Consider the following 23,886-nt stretch of genomic DNA (forward strand, 5'->3'; position numbering starts at 1 on the left):
ACTGATTGTACAGAAAGTCTGCACTCACCGCGGGTTGGGATCCTCCAGGTAAGCCGCACCGTAACTCCGAGGTGGGTTGGCGCGGGGCCCACCCGCTGTCTCTTGCTATATACACCGCAACATCCCAACCTGCGGTGAGTTTCAAGTTTTCGATGATTATAAGCCCTTGCAAACTGTTGCATGCTTCGTTTTTTTTTTATAATGAACTTAAGCTCAAGGAAATTTAATGAATGCATTTTTGGTGATTTATTTTTATAATGTAAACAACTTTTGGGAATTGGCATAAAGCACCAAACTGGTATAAATACATTTTTAAATAGACACCTAGAATGGAAAAAAAAAATCTAAAATTATAATTGTAACTCTTAATAATTACAGGAATATGGGAGAGGGATGTAGATTTCCTAGGAGAAAAAAAAAAGTTAAGCAATTTTTATATACATATTATCTCTGAGAAGGATTCAAGCTAATATAATATATATACCATAATCTGAAGTCTTTAACTACTTAAAATAGTACACACTTCAACATGTTAAACTGATGCTATCATAGAGACGCTGAGTATATATAGTAGTATGGCACCAAACCAAAGTCCTACGATCAACTATTATTTGTACTTCGAATGTGGCGCAAAGAACATGTTTTATAAGAATTTTCCCCAGCAATAGTCTTTGGTAACTCCACGTACCACAATCTCATGAATAAGAATAAACCGAAAACAAAATCTTTTTTTCCCGCGCAAGTCAGGGTAGGTTAGAGATTTTATCTCATAGAAATATAGCAGATTTTAAGTCGCTCGCCAGAGCCTCGACAAAACCCACATAGGTAATGAATAAGAATAAACATCATATGCAAACAATGTAAAGAAAAGAAAAATTAATTGAGAAAGACTAAACAAATGTCAGGAAGTTCCCGAAATTCCAGTATCCACCATGGTATATAGGATATAGCTCGAGCAAAGTGAAATTCTTTTTTAATCCTTACCCATTTGGACGAAATTCCAGTATCCACCATGGTATATAGGACATAGCTCGAGCAAAGTGAAATTCTTTTTTAATCCTAACCCATTTGGACATGTGAATGGGAAAACCAAAAGTGATAGATTGAAACACCTTGCAAAATATAGAGCTTAATATCATAATCCAGAATGTTCGTGATTACATTAGTTGAAAAAAGAATTTCATAATCACAATACCCCAACTTTGTGTTCCTTTTTTCTACAGTTCAGTATGACTCCCTTGGTAGATTTTATTGAAACCTGTAACAAATCACATCAGTAAAGGAATTAAAAAACAGACATTATATATGACATAATAATACACCATGGAGGATGTTAAGATTTTATACTGATAGCAAGCCACTTTATGTCCCATAGCAAAACTTTCACTTAGCTCACATTGGTGTGTTCTGACATCGATAGGGATAAGATACACCATTACAGTGTCCCGATCTACTCCCGCCTGAAAGAATAAGTAATCCAACAAACAAAATTACAACTATCTCATTTTAGATGTAAAGATTAAAGCTGAAATACAACTGTATGCACGATAGATCTTAATTGACAATGGCCATTCTAAACTAACCTTAGACTTCAAATGCCATTAATACGTAAATGTCATTTTCCGCCGCAGAAAGTTGCATAGGAATATGTGTTTCATAGTTCATACAATCCTGGCTGCTCAAAAGCTCTCAGTAGTCATATTATGCCGCAGCAAAAGTAAAGTGGGATAAAGTTTCGACACCTGCACATGAATCAACAATAACTTATTGGTTGGCGCTCCACTCGGTATATCATTCATGCACCAATCAATTTTGTGAAGCTAAAAATAGTGAAGGACCAACTGATAATCAGAAAGACGCTGCTTTTGTTTGATGCCAGAATTTCATCATCTAAAATCAAGCTTGAACTGGATTACCATGACCTGGGTGTATATGCCTGAACTCTCTGTCAAAAATGAAATGACATTGGCAGCCTGTAAATAGTACGAGGATTCATGTTATGCTAATTAGAAAACCTTTTTCTACTTAAAACCAAATGCATATACAAATTTTTAGACATAACAAACTCAGGGTGACAATCATTTGATTTATAACATCACCACTGCCAACTCCTAAACTAATAACGGCCGCCCAACCTTTCTTCGCTTCTAACATACATAAGCAAACACATGAATTTCTCAATAATCACAAATTTCTCATAGTTTCAAGGTTAGAGAAGTTTGCAATCAAGAAGTAAATGAAATCGCAAACCTTTTTTCTAATGATAACCATTTCATTTTGTAGTCAGCCTTTGTAAATTATTTACTTACCTTACCTTGATCTCACCATGCCAGAACTAATTTCAAGGACATTAGTAGGACTAAATGATGTCTGTGAAGAAGAACCCACATGCATACAATCAATAAATTCGGCATTCATTCAATTATAGTGATTTAAAATACCAAACAAAAACCCTAAAACACTTAAAAACATGCAACCCTTTGATTTATCTATAGTTGTTTTGTGATTCACTTTTACATGGGTAATCCTCAACAAATATAATTTTTGAGATTCATTTTCAACTGATCCCGATTTGGTGGTTCCTCCGGAAGAAAGACAATCTTCTCATATTTCGCTTCATTGAATTTCGACATCACCATTGAACACTATAATCGGAATCCACGATAAACTTGTCATATTCCCCTTCATTCTATGACGACATCACCACTGAACTCTATAATCCCAAATCAATTACAAAATCATGCATTCACTATAAACTTGCGAAAGGTTTTACGCTTCCTTTGATGAAAAACAAAAAAATATATTTGGGGTTTCAGAATTTTCAGTTGAATTTGAGGTATCAATTGAGAAAGTGAAAAGCTTAAAAGTAAGAACTGGATGTTACAATTCTGAATATTGCTGGTTCACTTTTTCCCTGATGAAAAATTAAAAATTCACTTGAGTTTGGGGTTTCATTTGAAAAAGGATTTTGCCCCCTTCGAATTTCTCAGTAGAAATTAGAAAATGAAACGATACAATACCTAAGACTTTCAGCCACTCAAACGAACCATCGCGGGCCTAACAATTAAAGGCATGTAAAATTGTGTTTTATGTGATCATCCAATCGTAGATTTATCTCTTGTGAGGATAGATCGACACCTCTAATGGATCAAAATTCTGATTTCAGAGAATCAGGGAAGTAACACTGACACTGAAATTCCTTTTTTAATCTGGACATCTAATCAGAAAATTTTACTTGAAACGAACACATATTTGATTCAATCGCAAAATCATACCTGTAATTTGGTTTTGTTCCCAAAAATTTGTGATTGATTTTCCTGGGAACCAATCCGGATATCAAAATCATGTAGAACATCACCAAGATTAACATGATGATCAAAAATAATCCTATGAAAGGAACCTGCGTGTTCCATGTTTAACGACAACAGAGAAGAAGACTGGGTGATCGAAAGGGAAGAAGATTGGAAGACAACCAAATAGTTTCGCCTCTTCGTTCTCTCTCTACCTCTCCTTCCCAATTTTGGCTATGGAAAGTGGGGAGCTGAAACATCACCCAAGCCACGCGTGTGAGCCGACTCTAGATTTATCACCTAAACGACACACGTGCGTGATGTAAGGGGTGGCCTGGAGAACCACATCCCTTGATTTATCTTTGTCTAGACAAATCCTGACCACCACTAACACATGCAAACTTAGCCTAGCTTTGTTTTGTACTCTAGATAAGTTCCTGGTGTTTTCTGGATACTTGTGTTGATAACCAAAACTGTTGTTGGTTGAAATAGATTGAAAACCTATTATACAAGTCATAGTTGAACACACTGATATCATATGAAGTGGAGGTAGTTAAGTAGTGGAGAAGTGGTGATCGTGTAAAATTGGTGAAAACCATGTCCCTGTCATGAAGAGAAGACCGGTCAGCTTTACACCTGTTTATGGGTGAAAATTGTTTCTGCTGGTTTTGGTAAATTTGGGTGTGTGTGGATGAGAAACGAATCTAAACCCTAAACAAATGCACTGCACGAGAGTACTTTAGATACGAGAGATCAATCTGTACAATTCTGACCTAAACCAAGAAATGGCCGTTCCAGACTCGCTTCGGTCACAAAATGAAGGAGATGGGGTTGATCTTAGGGAGGGAAGCGAAGAAGGTGTTTGAGATCAAAATGTTGAATTATGAAGGTGTAGCTGTTTTATGACTTGTATCAGAATGTGGAACTGGCTTGCAGAATGTAAGCTATCAGTTCTTGGTGTTTTATGGATACGGTGTTAATAACACTTGTGTTCTTGTTGTCGAAATAGGTTGAAAACCTATTTATACAAGTCATTTGATCGTAAGAAGTGGAGAAGGTTAAGTGATGGAGTAGTGGGGTTGTGTAGGAGATGGTGATCATCACGTGGTCACTGCTTCACCCACTTCTTTCATCGTGTTTAACTGTTCATCTTTTCCTGACACGTTCTTGTAATGAGCGCGTTGCACGCCGCACACTGTATACCGCCAGACCAATACCCTAATAAGTATCCCCCAGTTTGCGACATGTGTGATGTCTCAAGTAAGTGGTCCAAGTCATGTGACTTGCCGCTAAAATCATCACATAGTGCTTTTAGGCTAAAATGATAAGTTATTCGTGAAATCAATTGCTTATAATCGATGTGTATAAAGCATCGCTTTCGAATAAGCAGTTGAAATATTCGATGTGCTAGAAGCATCGTTGTTTTTGGGATCGATCGAAACAGTCACGGATTGAGCGTCTTAAAAGGAGCGTGATCGCTCTCTTTCAGGGATTTGGTAGTAGCTACGCACGCATCCCAAGGAGTGGACGGTCAGTCCCTATAGGAGAGTGGCGACTGGTGGTCATTCTAAAATCCTATTGGTCGATCCAGTTTAGATCTGGACCGCTTAAATTAGCTAGCCAAGTTGAGTGGCTGAGATGATTTGCGGCAGTTAATAACTGTTGTTGAAGTAGCGCGAATGGCCACTTTTGGGTGATCGCTCGGAGGCCACATGAGCAAGCTGTGTCTTGGCCAATTGCTCCTCACGGAAGAAGGGTCGTCGATGATCACAACGTTACCCTATTGGCCGTCTGGAAACCAATCTGAGTCGTTCGACCAAGCTGGCAAAGATGGACGAACGCGATTGATTTGCGGCAGTTGCATAACGCCGTTTGTTCGATTTAGGGTTTACGCACGCCCCTACTTTGGCTGGTCGAATCCAAGCACTAGGTGCTAATTTGAACAGACCGATTGGGCATGCATGGAGCCGAGCCGCCGGCATGCATGCCTACAACTCTTGGTCCATCAAAATTGGATCTAGGCCACTCGATTCAGCCGGCGAAGATGAGTGACCACGATCAATTTGCGACTGCCGCAAAGTGTAAATCAGGGTTTTGGTCGGCCGCGACTACTCTAGTTCGATCGAGCAATTAGATGCTTTATTGACCTCCCACAAGTAAGTCGATCGAACATGGATAGAGTTGGGACGGCGGTGAACTCGTGTGCACCTTCCTGATGGTCCAAAACGCGATCTAAGCCATCCAAATATGTTGGCTAAGTTGGATGGTCGTGATCGATTTAATACGCTAGTGTACTCCCGCGACCCAAAATTAGGGTTTAGAAGCATCGCGCCTGCCATAGTTTGGGCAAACGTTTTATTGCTCTATGGTCTTGTCGTGGGCAAACCGATCGAGTGGGGTAAAAGCTGGGCTGCCGGTGGACATGCCCGCGCTTCTTTGATCGCTCAAGATCCGATCTAAGCCGTCTAACTAGGCCGTCTAAGTTTGACGGACGTGATGCATTCTGAGACTGTCTTTGCCGGTCTCAATTCGTTGAGATATTTTACGCAGCTTGAACCCCCATGTTTGGGTAAGCGATTGAGTACTATATAGGCTTGCCGCATGCAAGTCGATCAACTAGGGAACTAGTGGGCCCGCCAATGATCATGTTAGCACTTCCTTAACAGTTCGTAGGAGGATCCAAGCCGTCCAACCATGCTGGAAAAGTTGGACTTTCATGATGCTTCTGAGACTGTTTTGGACAGTCTAGCTCCTTCGAGCTTCTTTTAACAGCGTGATAACCCTGTTTAGCGTTGGCGTTTGACAATGCTGGAATGTGTTTAAATAAAGTACGATTGGTTGGGACACTAGTAGGCCCACCGTCGGTCAATTCGGTGATTACCTACTTCTGCCAGGAGTGGTTTGGGTTTGCTAAAACATGCAGCCAAATTGTGTAGCCGTGATTGTTTCTGAGACTGATATTAACAGTCTAGATTTTACTTTAGGAATTCAAGCGTGATCGAGCCAACTTAAAAGTGCGCCGATACGAGATTCTATTTTTCAGAGAGTGATGCAGATGTGTGGGTATTTTCATGCAGATCTCGATACTGGCACTTCGGGAGATTCATGCTACTCTGCTGAGAGTGAACACTTCATCGTCATGTCATGTCAATAACGAGAGTTCGGCTGAGAACATAACACGGAAAATACTAGGCAAATCATGCATTAATTAATAATGCTGGTATAGAACAGAAATCACAGAATATTTGGGATTGCTACTACACGCACCATTCTGAGTGAATTTCATATACTTTGAATTGCTCAATGAGCGAGAAGGTTTTTTTTGCACTCGTCACTTTTTAAATGGCTTTACCCTTTGCAGGGTGACAGAGCATTAAATAATGGTTTTACAATTTTAGCCTTGAACTAAAAACCACCATCAACATTAAGTCCCCTGCTTTGCACGCAATAGTTACACTATTGCGGGGTAAGCACTAGATGGTGGCAAATAAAGATAAAACTTATGAGACAAAGTTAGATGTTACCAGAAGAGATGAGTTGTCCTGTCTTTGGAACATGTGACGTTCATGAGGCGTCCAGGTGAGTGTTCCCCTAGCATGATGTCGGTTGGCCCCAAGTAGATTAGGCATATGGTTGGTTGGGATCTCAATCTATTCATGACGATGTCGTAATCCTCGACTCTGATGTGGACGAGCCCTATCATGAGGAATATCCTTAAAGGGATGCTGAAGCAATTTCTGAAAAAGATGTTGAAGAAGCTCCCAAAGAGAATGTTGATGCAGCTTCCGAGAAGGGTGTCGAAGCGGCTTCCGGAGAGGATGTTGAAGCAGCTCCTGGAGAGGACTCTAGTGAAGGCACCATTGGCCCTGGCGTTGACAACACTTCTTTGATGTTTAGTAGTCTTTGTTTCATGCGGCTGGAGCCAAGGCTTGAATGAATAATAATCCGTCATTCATGTTGTAACTTCCATTTTTTATATCATGTGTGTTGTGCTTCCGTGAACATGAGATCCAGGAGTCGTATTTTTTGGCGCGGAGGCTCTATCTCCAATTAATAGTGCGTGTGATGTGATTGGACACATATGAAGAAGTAATTGCAATCTGGGAGTACCGCGTGCACTAGCTCGCTGCTTCCTGATTTCGTGAAGGGATATAGGCACAATGAGATGGTGATTGAGAGGTCGTTTCGTCATTGAAGCAGCTGCACTTCAGGGTACGAATGACGCTTGCCCTAAGAAGCATGTACTGGCTGCTTGATGATTTCCTTCAGTCATCTTGCTCTTTCTGATTGCGATGATGATATGCTGGGGATGCTTGTATGGGAACAATCCTCCGGAGCCGTTAAGTGAAGCAGACAAGATGAGAGGTGTTGTCGTCGTGCCACTATCAAGTCTTCAAGGACTTTGTTTCAAGCAACATCCTTTGTCTTCCGAGTTCTTGGATGGTTGCATGGAATGGGATGTGATGAGCAGTCCCAGTTACACTTCAGAATTAATGGCGTGGCTGGACACGTGAAAACATCTCTGATTTGTACTTTGGAGTCTTTGATACACACGTACGTCTTCATGTTGAGAATTTTCTGCGGCTCGTAAAGCTTCAACAGTGATGATTGCTGATATTAGAAATAAACCGGTTGAGGGACATGAAGACATCCTGTGCTGGCAGTCCCCAGGTGTAATTATCCCGAGCTTATTTTCTCTTGAAAGACGTACTTCCATTGCATTTGCTGGTAAGGTGTTGAAGCGGCTTCGGGAGAGAGAACGTTGAAGCGACTTCTTCTGGAGAGAGCGTTGAACCGGATTCATGAGAGAGCGTACGTTGAAGCGGCTTCTTCTGGAGAGAGCGTTGAAGCGGCTTCATGAGAGAGCGTGCGTTGAAGCGGATTCTTCTGGAGAGAGCGTTGAAGCGGCTTCATGAGAGAGCGTGCATTGAAGCGGCTTCTTCTGGGAAGAGCGTTGAAGAGACTTCATGAGAGACCATGCGTTGAAGCGGCTTCTTCTGGGGAGAGCATTGAAGCGGCTTCATGAGAGAGCGTGCGTTAAAGCGTAATCTTCTGGAGAGAGCGTTGAAACGGCTTCATGAGAGAGCATGCGTTGAAGCAGCTTCTTCTGGGGAGAGCGTTGAAGCGGCTTCATGAGAGAGCATGCATTGCAGCGGCATCTTCTGGAGATAGCGTTGAAGTGGCTTCATGAGAGAGCGTGCGTTGAAGCGGCATCTTCTGGAGAGAGCGTTGAAGCGGCTTCATGAGAGAGCGTGCGTTGAAGCGGCTTCTTCTGGGGAGCGCGTTGAAGCGGCTTCATGAGAGAGCGTGCATTGAAGCGGCTTCTTCTGGGGAGAGCGTTGAAGCGGCTTCATGAGAGAGCGTGCGTTGAAGCGTCTTCTTCTGGGGAGAGCGTTGAAGCGGCTTCATGAGAGATAACTACAGTGAGGGCGCCCTTAACTCTTGATTTCAAAAAATGAGTTCTTCCCATTCTTTTGATATGGCATATGGGAAAACGACACACAAATAGTGCTGGCCGGCAAGTCGTGTTTTCTCCTCATGGGAAAGAATACCATTTCTATTGTAACATCTCAACGCATGCAACGCTCTCTTCCAGTAATTCGAAATAGGGGAGATAACAATAATGGTTAAGGATTCGACCAACCTTCAGTTTGATTTTCCTTTGCAAATTACATGCTTCTTGATTGACAGTCTCTCTTGTGTTGAAGAAGTCCTTGACAATGAAGGGATTCTGTGTCGAGCCTCAGTCCCCAAGCGTGAGTTACTTGGCTCTCTGTCCGTAGTGGTTGTTTCTATGGTGAAGCTCTGAAGAGCAACAACGATTCTTGGCAGCAGATGTGATCAAAAGAGACCGGCAAGAAGAGGCGTGGTAGCTACTTGCAAGAACTTGGCGGTTTTCATATGACAGTAGAGATCGTCTCGTTATTAGAGGGAGAAGCTGATGATGGAACCGATAGCTTCCTTGATGTTTCCTCATGGAACGAAAAAGAGGGTGACAATCCCCTGACCACAAGTATCTACTGAGCTTTCAACTTGATAGATGTTGTCACGCTGGGTTTCTGAAGAAATGATTTGTATGAGAGTTGGAGTTGAACCCAACGTTGATGAGGATCGTATGAGTTGCTGACCATGAGGTCGTCTTTGCGTCTTCGTTGTGTTTTATAGACATCCTGGCCTGGTCTTTAACAATACGTCTGCTCTCTTGAGTGTTTACGTCTTTGGACATCTTGGAATCATAACGATAGCGTGCTTTCTCTCTAAATTCAGCATCTTCGAGATGGGTAGTGCTGAGCACTCTTCAGTGACGCTCCTTTGCTTTTATCATCTTTGGATCGTGTCTTTGAGGAGTAGGGAAGTTCCCTCATGCGAATGGCTTAACTAATATGTTCTGCAAATATGATGAAGCTCTCGACATGGGGAGTATGTATGTACCTCTTAAGTCTCAGGTTCGATCCCCTCCAGTAACGCAACTACTTCTTCTACGAAAGACGAAATTCTGAAAGCGTCTCTCCTTGATGTTGTTGCCGTCGAACCAGATGTGGAATATATTGGACGTTGTTTTATCATTGTGATAGTCGTGTATGTGGTACTGAGGTTGGGGTTGGAGGTTTTGGACGCGCAGGATGTTGTATCTTTGTGGTTTTCCTCTTGCTGCTTCAGTGAAGCTGCTTACAGAAGGCTGAAGATTGTATTGCCCGTTGGTGAGATGTATGCTTCCACGAATATCATGAGGCTATTCATTCCTAGCAGTCCTGGTTCTTTATAGCATGGCAGGTGTTGTTGTAACCGAGCGTTTAACAGCTTCACGAAGTCCAGAGGATATCTGAAATTGCAGATTCTCCAGCATAGCATGATAGATGAATACCATCTTATTAATGCATAATTCCACCAATCGTTGCTCAATCATATTTGGATCATGACAATCCAGTTCCTGGATTTTGAACCTCTTGACATAATCATTCGGATGCTCATTGTTTCGTTGGAACATCCTCCCCAAATCTGAAATGGTGATTTTCTCGGATACGAAGAAATACCTTTTGTAGAAAACGGTTACCATCTCACACAAGTTGGATACGCAGTTCTGTCATAAAGGGAAAATTGAGGAGAGGAGTATCCTCTCGGAAGAGAAACTCTTTGCACATCAGGAGGATAAGGAGGCCGATGTTGGTGCAGGTCTACCGGGTTTTCTTTGTCTCGCTGCTGGATAAGTCGTTCTAGATCCTCACGCGTGATGAAATTGGAAGGCTGATTCCTTTCCCTTGAGAGATCAAGAGCAACACGAATCTCTTCACCTATGAATGCACGCCCTGTTGAAGTGCTTGCGCCAAAAGTGTTGAAAATACTCCTCATTGGTTCTATGGGATGACACGACTCTTGTGGTAATCGCTCCATTAGCGTCTTGAGGAAAGTGAGTACCTCTTTCTGAGTTGTAGCCATGACCGTCTGAGCCTTAGAGAGAAATTCTCGTCTTTCCATTAAATCAACAATGGTGATAGGGGGTTGGCCTCCTCTGGCTCCTATGGTCTCTCGTCCTGATGGGGAAGTGGTAGCTGCTCTGGTGACGACCGGAGGAGTCATACTCGAAGAAATGTTGGTGGCGACAGCGGCTCTGGCTCTGGTGATCGGAGGTGTTACATCTAAGGGAATGTCTCGCTGTTGTCCGGGTTGACATAATAGGCGAACCCTTTATGATGATTTGAAGATGGGTCAAGCCTTCTTTGTTGTTTTATATGTACGAATTCTCGGAATTACGCCATGTTCTGGATCTACACGTTTTGTTGATGAAGTGGTAGCGGATATTCCTAACTTTAAATTGGTGGTAGCGGTGGAATAGAGATAGACCTTTTCTTTTGTGATCTCTGCAGGTGTCTCCTTAGGACTCCAATGGTGTTGAGATTTGTTGTCGACTATCTCCATGCTAGAATAACAGCTACGCGAATCTTCACTTCGTTTTTCTGGGTGCGGACCCTTTGAGGCATTTCTGGCTTGCTCCATAGAACACTTGTGGTGTTGCAGAAAAGGTGATTGCTCCATACGGATCTCGAGAGAAGCCGTTGCGTTCTTATAAATAGTAGTCGCGTCTTGTGTCTCCACGCGGCTTTCTGGTCCTTTCATCTGGGAGAGTTACTGGTGCTCAACTATCCAAGGTATTTCCAGTAGCATTGCTTGAAAAAGCATTTTTGTGAAGCTTCTTAGTGAATGGAACACCGGAATTGAGATTGGTTGTTGAACCTAAGTTGAATTTAATGATTGAAGTGAATCTAAGATCTACCCTTTTGAAATTGAGAAAACTGGAATGAATCTTGAGAAACTGATTTTGCAACCGAGAGATAAATCTCCCATTGTGGTCGCCAATTGTTTATGGGTGAAAACTGTTTCTGCTGGTTTTGGTAAATTTGGGTGTGTGTGGATGAGAAACGAATCTAAACCCTAAACAAATGCACTGCACGGGAGTACTTTAGATTCGAGAGATCAATCTGTACAATTCTGTCCTAAACCAAGACATGGCCGTTCCAGACTCGCTTCGGTCACAAAGTGAAGGAGATGGGGTTGATCTTAGGGAGGGAAGCGAAGAAGGTGTTTGAGATCAAAATGTTGAATTATAAAGGTGTGGTTGTTTTATTAGTTGTATCAGAATGTGGAACTGGCTTGCAGAATGTAAGCTATCAATTCTTGGTGTTTTCTGGATACTGTTTTAATAACACTTGTGTTCTTGTTGTCGAAATAGGTTGAAAACTTATTTAGACAAGTCATTTGAGCGCACCCTTGATCTCGTAGGAAGTGGAGAAGGTTAAGTGATGGAGTAGTGGGGTTATGTAGGAGATGGTGATCATCACGTGGTCACTCCTTCACCCACTTCTTTCATCGTGTTTAACCATTCATCTTTTCCTGACACGTTCTTGTAATGAGCGCGTTGCACGCCGCACGCTGTATACCGCCAGACCAATACCCCAGTAAGTATCCCCCAGTTTGCGACATGTGTGATGTCTCGAGTAAGTGGGCCAAGTCGTGTGACTTGCCGCTAAAATCAACACATAATGCTTTTAGGATAAAATGATAAGTTATTTGTGAAATCAATTGCTTATAATCTATGTGTATAAAGCATCACTTTCGAATAAGCAGTTGAAATATTCGATGTGCTAGAAGCATCGCCGTTTTTTAGCTCGATCGAAACAGTCACGGATTGAGCGTCTTAAAAGGAGCGTGACCGCTCTCTTTCAGGGAGTTGGTAGGAGTTACGCACGCATCCCAAGGAGTGGTCGGCCAGTTCCTATAGGAGAGTGGCGAATGGTGGCCATTCTAAAATCCTATCGGTCGATCCAGTTTAGTTCTGGACCGCTTAAATTGGATAGCCAAGTTGAGTGGCTGAGATGATTTGCCGCAGTTAATGACTGTTGTTGAAGTAGCGCGAATGGCCACCTTTGGGTGATCTCTCGGAGGCCACATGAGCAAGTTGTGGCTTGGCTAATTGCTCCTCACGGAAGAAGGGTCGCTGGTGATCACAGCGTCACCTTATTGGCCATCTGGAATCCAATCTGAGTCGTTCGACCAAGATGGAAAAGATGGACGAACGCGATTGATTTGCGGCAGTTGCATAACGCCGTTTGTTCGATTTAGGGTTTACGTACGCCCCTACTTTCGCTGGTCGAATCCAAGCACTAGTTGCTAATTTGAACAAACCGATTTGGCATGCATGGAGTCGAGCCGCCGGCGTGCATGCCTACAACTCTTGGTCCATCAAAATTGGATCTAGGCCACTCGATTCGACCGGCGAAGATGAGTGGCCACGATAAATTTGTGACTGCCGCAAAGTGTAAATTAGGGTTTTGGTCGGCCGCGGCTACTCCAGTTCGATCGAGCAATTAGATATTTTATTGACCTCCCACAGGTAAGTCGATCGAACATGGATGGTGTTGGGCCGGCGGTGAACTCGTGTGCACCTTCCTGATGGTCCAAAACTAAGTTGGATGGTCGTGATCGATTTAAAACGCTAGTGTACTTCCCCGACACAAAATTAGGGTTTAGAAGCATCACTCCTGCCATAGTTTTGGCAAACGTTTTATTGCTCTATAGTCTTTCCGTGGGCAAGCCGATCGAGTGGGGGAAAACCTGGGCTGCCGGTGGACACGCCCGCGCTTCTTTGATAGCTCAAGATGCGATCTAAGTCGTCCAACTAGGACGTCTAAGTTGGACGAACGTGATGCGATCTGAGACCGTCTTTGCCGGTCTCAATTCATTTGAGCTATTTTACACAGCGTGAACGCCCATGTTTGGGTAAGCGATTGATTTGCCGAATGCAAGTCGATCGACAAGGGCACTAGTGGGCCCACCAATGATCATGTTAGCACTTCCTTAACCGTTCTTAGGAGGATCCAAGCCGTCCAACCAGGCTGGCAAACTTGGACGTTCGTGATGCTTCTGAGACTGTTTTGGACAGTCTAGCTCGTTCGAGCTTCTTTTAACAGCGTGATCACCCTGTTTGGGGTTGGCGTTTGACAACGTTGGAATGTGTTTAAATAAAGTCTGATTGGTTGGGACACTAGTAGGCCCACCGACGGTCAATGCGGTGATTACCTAGTTCTTCCAGGAGTGGTCTAGGTTGGCTAAAACATGCGGCCAAATTGTGTGGCCGTGATTATTTCTGAGACTGATATTAACAGTCTAGATTTTACTTTAGGAATTCAAGCGTGATCGAGCCAACTTAAAAGTGCGCCGATACGAGATTCTCTTTGTCAGAGAGTGATGCAGATGTGTGGGTATTTTCATGCAGATCTCGATATTGGCACTTAGGGAGATTCATGCTACTATGCTGAGAGTGAACACTTCATCGTCATGTCATGTCAATAACGAGAGTTCGGCTGAGAACATAGCACGGAAAATACTTGGCAAATCATGCATTAATTAATAATGTTGGTATAGAACAGAAATCACAGAATATTTGGGATTGCTACTACACGCACCATTCTGAGTGAATTTTATATACATTGAATTGCTCAATTAGCGAGGAGGTTTTTTTTGCACTCGTCACTTTTCAAATGGCTTTACCCCTTGCAGGGTGACAACGCATTAAATACTGATTTTACAATTTTAGCCTTGAACTAAAAACCACTATCAACAACACCCACTACTCCTTTACTGCTATAAACCGTCCGTCTTTCCTGATACTTTCTCATAATAGGCGTGTTGCAGGCTGCATGCTGTAAACCGCCAGACCAATACCCTGATGAACATCCCCATGTTTGTGATATGTTTTATTCTCGAGTATTTTCGTGAAAAATATGTAGCAAGTTGTTGAGTGGGTCTTGCTTGCAAGACCTAATTATTTTGACAAATCACGCGCAAATTAGGCGGCGGGCTGTCATATTTGAGCAGCTGCCAGGAGCTACCATGTACATTAAAGATGTGGTGGTTGGTCCCTATAGGAGAATGATGGTTGGCAGCCATTTTGACATCCTATTGGTTGGCCCAAATTAAATACAAACCGGTTAAATTGGCTAGCCAAGTTGGATTACTGAGATGATTTGCAGAAGTTTGTGTTAATTCATGAAATTTCGTAATCAGAAAATTCAGATGTGAGACCCTCATTAAAACTGCTGTAAAATTCTCATACAAACTCGGATTTTGATGATCCGCCCCTCCATTCTTATCAGAAAAGAATTTCCTATTTTCCCTAGCGGGAATATTTAGGTTTTGAGCTTGTTTAGGAGGTGAAAACTTCCCGACAGTAAAAACTCAAGAAGAATTCAAGAGGAATTCTGTCAGTTTTCAGCCATGACCTAGCTCGCCTTTTAAGTTGTATCTTTTAGCTCGTTAATCCGATTGATATGATATTTTAGTATGTTATACTAGAAATCTATACGAAACTTTTGGCATGTAGATAATACTCAAATTTTTTACCAAATGCTACCAGATGTTCGTCCAATCTTTTGTGACCTTTTGGATATCGTCCAACCAAGTTGAAGAGATATGATTGGTCAAAGCCAAAGACGGGCGGCCGGCCACCTTTAATTAAAAGTGTAGGCTGCGTATTTGGAGCGATTTGATTGGATGGTGGGAAAGAGGGGCTGACAGACAATCGTCTTTAATTAAGGTGCACGCTGCGGCTTTGGAGCAATTTGATTGGTCGACGGGAAAGAGAGGCCGGCGGCCAGCAATATGAGGCATGGACGGTTGGTGATAGGCGGCGCAAACTAGGGAAACCGGCCGGCCAAGTGGCTCGGTCGCGCCCCTTTGGATGTTGTCCTAACTTGTCGTCGTTTCCCTTTTATTTCTTATTTTTAGACTTTTGGTAGGATTTGCTCCTACTAGTTCCATGGTGGATCAACTTCCTAGTTTGCGTAGGTTTGGTCTCGACCAATAGGGTTCGAGATATTGTGCAGGCCACACAAACCTAATTTTTGCAAATTGATAAAATTAGGTTTGAAAATTGAATTTTGCGAGCTGTCACAAAATCAATCAATTTTGGTGAATTTTGCGCATGGATGCAAAAATCAGTAAGTTTATGTTAGAGGGCAGTGTAACTTGCGTGCCTCTGATTGAGTACTTCCATGCACATCTTAATCCTGACACTTCGGGAAATTTATGCTACTCGTTGTGAGCGAACATTAATTGTCATGTCATGTCAATATCAAGAGTTTAGCTGGGGAACATAACATCGAATAAATACTCGGCAAGCCATGCATTAGTAAATAATGCAGGCGAGATATTAATAAAATTTACATAAAATTTGGGATTGTTGCTACATGCACCAATACTATTCTGGATAAATTTCATATATGAGTATACTGAATTGCTCAATACATATGTAAGTAAAGTGGCATAGACACTCATCACTTTTAAGTGGCTCCATTTCATTAGTGAATAATGCAACTAGGAGCTTAAATACTCATTAGGCTCTATACTAGTGAACAATTCATCTAGGAGCTTGAGTTTCAATACAATATGAGAAGTGACATAGTCACTCATCAGATTTTGATATATTCTTCAAATTCCTTGCAGAATATAGACGTATAAAGGTCTACTACTTCTGATGCCAGGTCAGGTAGAGACTCTTACAGTTTTCGCCATAAACTAAAAACCAAAATCAACATTAAGTCCCCTGCTTAGTACAAAACAATGACATTGTTGCGTGGTAAGCATTAGATGGTGACAGACAAAAATAAAATTAACAAGACGAAGTATATAGATATTACCAGGAAGAGAGCATCCAGCTTGGCCTTCCTTAGTAGCGCTGGTGAGGAATCTATCGATCTGCAAGAGGGGAGGCGGAAAAAAGCATGTCAGGAGAGTCCATCACAGGTAGCACGACTCGTTGGGGCTTTGATGTCGGTTAGGAAATATTGAATCTCATGTGTATGTAAGAGGGAATCCCTTTTCCCCTTCTTGTATTAGGAAACCGATTCGGCATAAAGATGCACCTTCCTTCTGTTTATGGGTGAAAACTATTTCTGCTGGTTTTGATAAATTTGAGTGTTTGTATGAGAAACGAATCTAAACCCTAAACAAATGCACTGCACGGGAGTGTTTTTGATTCGAGAGATCAATCTATACAATTCTGGCCTAAACCAAGAAATGGCCGTTCCAGGCTTGCTTCGGTCACAAAGTGAAGGAGATGGGGTTGATCTTAGGGAGGGGAACGAAGAAGGTATTGAGATTGTGAAGGTGTTGGTTGTTTATGACTTGTATCATAATGATGAACTGACTTGGACAATGAAAGTTATCAGTTCTGGGTGTTTTCTGAATACTATGACAACACTTGGTTTCTCTCCGTCTGTGTTGGAAATAGGTGAATGACCTATTTATACAAGTCATTGAGCGCAACCCTCATCTCGTAGAAAGTGGAGGAGGTGAAGTGATGGAGTAGTGGGGTCGTGTAGGAGTGGTGATTGTCACACGATCACACCTTTTCCCACTTCCCTCATCACTGTTAACCGTCCACCTTTTCCCAACACGTTCTTGTAAGGGCGCGTTGCACGCTACACGCTAGAAAAACCGCCAGACCAATACCCCAGTAAGTATCCCCCAGTTTGTGACATGCTTGATGTCTCGAATGAGCGGATCGTGGGACCCACACATGAAATAGCATACGGTGCTAAGTTATTTAAGGAGTTGGTAGCCGTGAAATATCGTGTATGCTCGATGCATGTAATGCATCGAAAACATTCAATATGTATGAAGCATCGTTGTTTTAAAGCTTAACTGAATAAGTCGCGGATTAAGCGTCTTAAAATAACATCACGTCCAACCATCTTCGAGTGATTGTTTGGAGGCCGCATGGGTGGGCCATCCCCTGGTCGATCACTCCATGTGGAAGATTGGTGGACAGTGATCACCAGGGTGCTTCATTGGTCGTCTAGCTTTTAACCTAGGTTGTCCGTCCAAGCTGGCAAAGTTGGACGGACGAGATTGTTTACGACATATATCTACGACCGTTGATGGATTAGGGTTTTTAAGAGGTGCGCAAGCATCCCTCTTTGGCTTGATCGAATTCAAGCATGGGCGTTACTTTTGGTGGGACCGATCGGTCAGGCATGGAGGAGGTTCGTTGTTGTGCACGTCTATACCTCTCAGTCCCATGAAGGCTTGATCTAGGCCACTCAAATTTACTGGCAAAGATGAGTGGTCGTGATCGATTTGCGACAGAAATCCATTGCCGCAAAGGATTTGGAAGTCGTGTGACATGCCACCTTCGGGCGTGCGTTTCAAGGCGCTCGGCCATGGTTCGCCTAGGTCGGATGGTCACACGCACAGGGGGGCCCATGGTGATCACGTCGACATCCTTGGGACCTCTTGAATCTGTATCTACACCCTCCGTTTAGGCTGGCGAAGATGGACGGACGCGATCGAACTGCGACAAATATGCTTAGTCGCAAACCCTAATTAGGGTTTTTAAACAGTCACGCACGCGTGACTTTGGCCAAACAGTTTGGAAAGCCACGCTTCCCCTTTGGGAGCACCGACCGTGTGGGGCCCACGTTGGGCTGATGGTGAACATATGTGCACCTTCCTGATGGTCCTAGGCGCGATCTAAGTCATCTAAATATGCTGGCTAAGTTGGATGGTTGTGATCGTTTTAAGACACTAGTGGAATTTCCGCGATCTTTTAAAGCATCACGCCAGCCATGTTTCTAGCAAACGTTTATTGCTTCATGGCATTGCCGTGAGAAAGCCGATCGGGTAGGTGAGGAGCGGATCCGCCAATGTGTGCATTAACGCTTCACTGATCAATTGCGGGACGGTCCAAGCCGTCCAACTAGGTTGGCGAAGTTGGACGGTCGTGATGATTTTAAGACTGACCTGATCAGTCTCGCTCGTTCGATCCTTTTCCAAAACAACACGTCCATCCTATTTTAGGAATGGCGTTCGGCGGGTGTTTGGGAGTATAGCGTGTGTTCGACCGGCTAGGGCATAAGCGGGCCCGCCGGTGCTCATCACGGTGATCGCCTGCTCCTACTGGGGTTCGTCTAGGCTGGTTAAATCATGCGTTCAACTTGCGTGGCCGTGATTGTTTCTGGGACTGATACGGACAGTCCAGATTTCCTTTAAGGAAATTAAATACACTTGATCGAGCTGTTTCACGTCAATTCGAAATTCTCTTTGTCAGAGAGTGATGCATACTGTACGGGTATTTCGTGCATATCTCAAAATTGGCACTTGGAGATTCATGTCACTCTGCTGAGAGTGAACACTCAGTCGTCATGCCATGCTAATAATGAGAGTTTGGCTAGGAATAGCACATGAAATAATAGGCAAATCATGCATTAATGAATAATGCTAAAATTCACAGAATATTTGGGATTGTTGCTACATGCACCATTCTGGGTGAATTTTGTATATTTATTGAATTGCTTCGAATAAATAAAGTGAATAGGTATTCATCACTTATCAAACGGCTTTATCCTTTGCAGGATGTCAAGACATTAAATACTGGTTTCACAATTTTAGCCCTGAACTAAAATCCACCCTCAACATTAAGTCCCCTGCCTAGCATGTAATAGTTGCACTATTGCGGGGTAGGCATTAGATGGTGACAGTTCGAATATTAGAAAGATTAAGCTAAAGTAAATAAATAAATATTTGTCGTAGAGATGAATATCACCCTATGCCTTAAACGTCCCGGAGCTGGTCAAATCATTCTCTTTTAGATATCCAGCGACCTTTCTAACTTTGATTAAGGTTTGGAAGAAAGCACGACTTGGTCAGTTGAATCCTTATTCATCGGATAACCCTCGCTGCAGCCGATTTGGTATTCCTTTAGGGTTTCCTCCATATATATGTGCACACAGGGATTTAGAACCACCCTTTATCTTTTCGTGACAATGTTTTGCAGGAACTCCATCTTTTCATCATGTCGAACAACAATGGATCGTCCTCTTCATACCATACATTCTCTTCTGCTACACGTACACGACTTGCACCCGAGGTATGATTCCGAGCCATCTCTTGATTTCAACGTTGCTACTTTTTCCTTTATTTTACTTTTCCGAACAATTGTTTGTTCTTCATGTTCAGGTGAATAAACCTCCCCTTTCACAGGGATATCCTACTGGAACATGTGTGACAATGATCGATGATGACGACTTAAACAGTCTCATGCCTTCAAACTCAAGCACGCCTACCCCCGCGGATCTTGAAGATGATGATCTGGGTATCTCATCTCATGAATATCCCAATGCAGGCATTTCATTCGATATCCACATGAGATGTATATCTTCCAGTTACCGAACTGTCGGTGAATTCTTAGTGCGGAAGGAGTTTGTGCCTTTATACAAAAAAGTATGGAAAAAGTATGGCCATATTGCAACCAGGAATGTAGTTCGACATTGTTCATCTGCTTTGGTTATCACGGTAAACTGCCTTCTTCCCATGATTGCTGAGATGGATAATATCTCTATCCGAAACGTTACTGAATCAAACCTCGAAAAGTGGGAGAACATGGTGTCTACCTGCGAATCCATGGAGTTCAACGTGGGATGGTTGTGGTAGCATATTGACATTATCAAGGTTGATTGAGCTGGTATCCTCGTGAATGTAGTTCCTGCTGCGAAAGCTATCTTGGAGGAAGAGAAGGCTTTGGCTGCGGAATCAGAGAAGGTGGAGCAGGCAATCCAAAACATGAAGAATAGGACAGAGAGATACCAAACTAGGTTGAAGATGATGCTCTCAAGGAACTATAATCTGCTGGATGACCTCTTCTAGGCTGCATTCTCTTATTGTCAATGGCGCTTACGTCATCTCTTTTTTTTTGAACACTTTTGAGAAATGAATTGCATTGATTTTTTTTTTTGGTAGGTGGAAGGAGTTTTTCATTAATGTATTTTTGAATAAATTGATAATTCAGATGTGTAATGAAAAAAGAATGCATGTATTTCCATGTCATGAGACAATGATAGGATGATGATTAAGCATTATATGCCTTGGGCCATTTTCCATTGATGACTGCTTCTAACTTTCCTCCATCCACCTTAACGATCTTGTAGTAGACGGTACTGTAAGCCTTGGTAATCACATAAGGACCTTCCCATTTTGGAGAGAACTTTGGTGCAGACATGTCTTGCTGAATGTGCTTGGACGTCTTTAAGACCAAATCTCCATCTTTAAAAACACGCGGCCTTACAGTCTTGTCATATGCCCTGGAGATCTTATTTATGTACACCTGAGCACGTTCCTCTGCTTTACCTCTTCTGGAGTCTAGAGTGTCTAACTCGGCGATCCTGGAGCTCAACGCTTCAGCTTCATTCCAGTGGACCCCACTTGCTGCTGCAATCCTGGCTGACGGGATCTTGATTTCTGCTGGGAGGATCGCGTCTGCGCTGTAAACAAGCGAATATGGAGAAACTCCAATATAAATTCTTGTGTTGTTCGATACGCCCATAGCGCCATCGGTAGATGTTCGTGCCATTCTCTGGGATTGTCATGCACTGTTCGACTGAGAATCCGAATTAGTGTTTTGTTGGTGCTCTCAGCTTGTCCGTTTCCTTGGGGGTAATAAATGGTGGAGAAGACTTGTTTAATTCCGTATCTCTCAAGCAACTCTCGTACTTGTTTGTTGGTGAATGGAGTGCCGTTATCGGTGATGATATGTTTAGGCACGCCAAACAGAAAAATGATGTACTCTTTAATGAAAGCCGCAATCGTTGCTCCTGTAGTCCCTCGTAGAGGAATGGCTTCAACCCATTTGGTAACATATTCTGTTGCAGTTATGATGTACTCGTGCTGCTTTGATGACGACGGATTGATCTTTCCAATATGTCAAGTCCCCAGCTATAAAATGGCCATGGACTGCTTATCGAGTGTAAAGGGGCGGAAGGTGCATGAACGAGGTTCCCATGAATTTGACATTTGTGGCAGCTTTGAACAAATGCAGCTACATCATCCTCTATGGTCATCCAATAGTATTTCTCGTGTATCTGAAGAAACAGTTTCTTCTTCCCTTGATGTTCCCCTTCATGCATTTCTTTAAACATAATTGGGATCTGTAATTCGGCTAGGCACCATAACAGATTGCCTCCAAAACTTTTGCGATACAGGATCCCTTCATGAAATACGAATCGCTTCCCCTTTTGCTTCATCTTGATGGCATCCTTTTGATTAGCAGGAGTTACTCCATCGCGAAGATAGATAATGTACGGTTCTATCCAGTCCCCAGCATGACTCACGCTGAAAACCTCCAATTGATGCGGCGGAATTTGACAATTAGAGCAAGACTTTTGAAGTAAACGAGATTGAGTTTCCATTTCTGGCCAGTAATAGCCCAGGCGTTGAAGACGACGATAAAGCGTTACCACTAACGTTTGTCCGCAAATTTCATCAAGAACGCGGTTAAGCTGCAGCTGAGCTTCTTCATCTCCGAGACATCTTGATAAGGAACCATTCGGGTTTCGATGATATAGCATACCATGAAGCATGAAGAAGTTCTACAAGGTTTTGAGACTGACCTTTCCTTGAGAAAGTGAGATGTTGAGCTCCTGAATGATCGGAGTTCTCCAATCGTAGGTTCCAGTGTCTTTGCATTGTGAAAGCCACGTTGATTCTACCGTTCTCTTCTTCACCGTCAAGGTTTCTTCTAAACCTTCTCTGCAATTTGGATGCCAGCGTGGCTAAACAATCGGCATGTCTGTTGTTGTTGCGACCAACATGGGTTGCGTCAGCAAAGTAGTTTAGTAACCTTTGCGCCTCTGATTGGTACGGAGCCAGTGTCACCTTCTTCAACGCATATACTCCATTCATTTGATTAATTTGTAACTTAGTCGCCTCTTATTTCCAGACTGTGGCCCCTGCTTGCTTGGCTAATGACAGCCCTATGAGGAAGGCTTCATACTCTGCTGAATTGTTAGTGCATTGGAAGTCCAGCTTGAAGGAGTACGAGGAGACTTCACCGGTTGGAGACATTAGGACTACGCCAGCCCCTCCAGTGTTATTGCTAGGGGCGGCAGACCCATCAAAATATAATATCCACGCTTCTTCTTCGACAACGGAGATGTCTGGAAATTCTCCAGGAAGGTCCTCGCGTAGTGCAGTAGTGCCTTCTCCAGGGAATGCTGCTAGTAAGTCTGCAACTGCTTGTCCTTTTATAGCTCTAGGTGATACACACGTTATGTCTAGCTCTGACATTTGGAGAATCCACTTGGCCGACTTTCCCATCAGGACCGGTTTTGAAAGCAAAAATTTCGCATGATCAGATTTAGATATGAGCACCACCTTGTTGGATAACAAGTAATGTCTGAATTTATGAATGGAATGAATTATGGATAAACATGACTTTTCCGCCTTGGGATATCTGAGTTCAGCATTTCTCAATGTTCGATTGAAATAGTATATAGGATGTTCGATTCCTTCGTCATCTTCTTGAGCGAGCAGATCCCCGACGGCGGTATCACTGAAAGCAGTGTAGAGACATAGCGGTCTTCCTTGGATGGGAGACTTCATGATGGTTGGAGATGATAATATTCGTTGAATCTTCCGAAATGCTTCCTGTTGTTCCGCAGTCCAAACGAAACTTGCTCCTTTCTTCAGTAAGGGGGTGAATGAAGCAACGAGCTGGGCCAAACCAGCTATAAAAGGTCGAATGTAGTTCACCTTGCCCATGAAGATTTGGATCTCCTTCACAGTTCGTGGTGGACGCATCGTGAGGATAGCCTGAGTCTTGGATGGGTCCACTTTGATCCCCTCAGCAGTTAACTGGAATCCCGGAAATTTGCCTGACGAGACGCCGAAAGCGCATTTCAAAGGATTCATCTTCAATTTGTAATCTCGGCACCTTTCGAATACCTGCCGTAGGACTCCTGTGTGGTCCTCCCGAGCTTTTGATTTGACTACTATGTCATCCACGTAGTCTTCTACTTGCTTGTGCATCATGTCATGGAAGATTGCCGTCATAGCGTGTTGATACGTTGCACCGGCATTCTTCAAACCAAAAGGCATTACAGTATAGTAAAATTTTCCAAGAGGAGTTCGAAAAGCTGTCTTACTTGCGTCATGCTCATACTTCCTTATATGATTGTAGCCGCTATATCCATCCATGAAGGAGAACATGCCGTGTCAGCTGGTGGCATCTACTAGCATGTCGATGTTAGGTAGAGGAAAATCGTCTTTA

General features: G+C 43.0%; 1 protein-coding gene and 1 long non-coding RNA gene across 3 annotated transcripts; both read right to left on the reverse strand.

The window, feature by feature from the left end:
• Window positions 1–861: 861 nt before the first annotated feature.
• Window positions 862–3,542, reverse strand: LOC113294876. 2 transcript variants are annotated; one of them, XR_003332735.1, is made up of 5 exons: window positions 3,276–3,542; window positions 1,843–1,973; window positions 1,584–1,742; window positions 1,348–1,460; window positions 862–1,258 (listed from the first exon to the last, which is right to left on the reverse strand). It is a non-coding gene; the product is annotated as an uncharacterized LOC113294876 (long non-coding RNA). The 2 variants fall into 2 exon arrangements; XR_003332736.1 differs by having other exon boundaries at window positions 1,839–1,973.
• Window positions 3,543–20,691: 17,149 nt separating this feature from the next.
• Window positions 20,692–23,219, reverse strand: LOC113347904. The gene is made up of 3 exons (XM_026591595.1): window positions 22,657–23,219; window positions 20,908–21,103; window positions 20,692–20,787 (listed from the first exon to the last, which is right to left on the reverse strand). Exons 1-3 carry the CDS (start codon window positions 23,217–23,219, stop codon window positions 20,692–20,694), a joined length of 855 nt encoding a protein of 284 aa, XP_026447380.1.
• Between the last annotated feature and the right edge of the window lie 667 nt (window positions 23,220–23,886).

This window comes from Papaver somniferum, chromosome 1, assembly GCF_003573695.1.
Source record: "Papaver somniferum cultivar HN1 chromosome 1, ASM357369v1, whole genome shotgun sequence".
NCBI classification, from domain to species: Eukaryota; Viridiplantae; Streptophyta; class Magnoliopsida; order Ranunculales; family Papaveraceae; genus Papaver; species Papaver somniferum.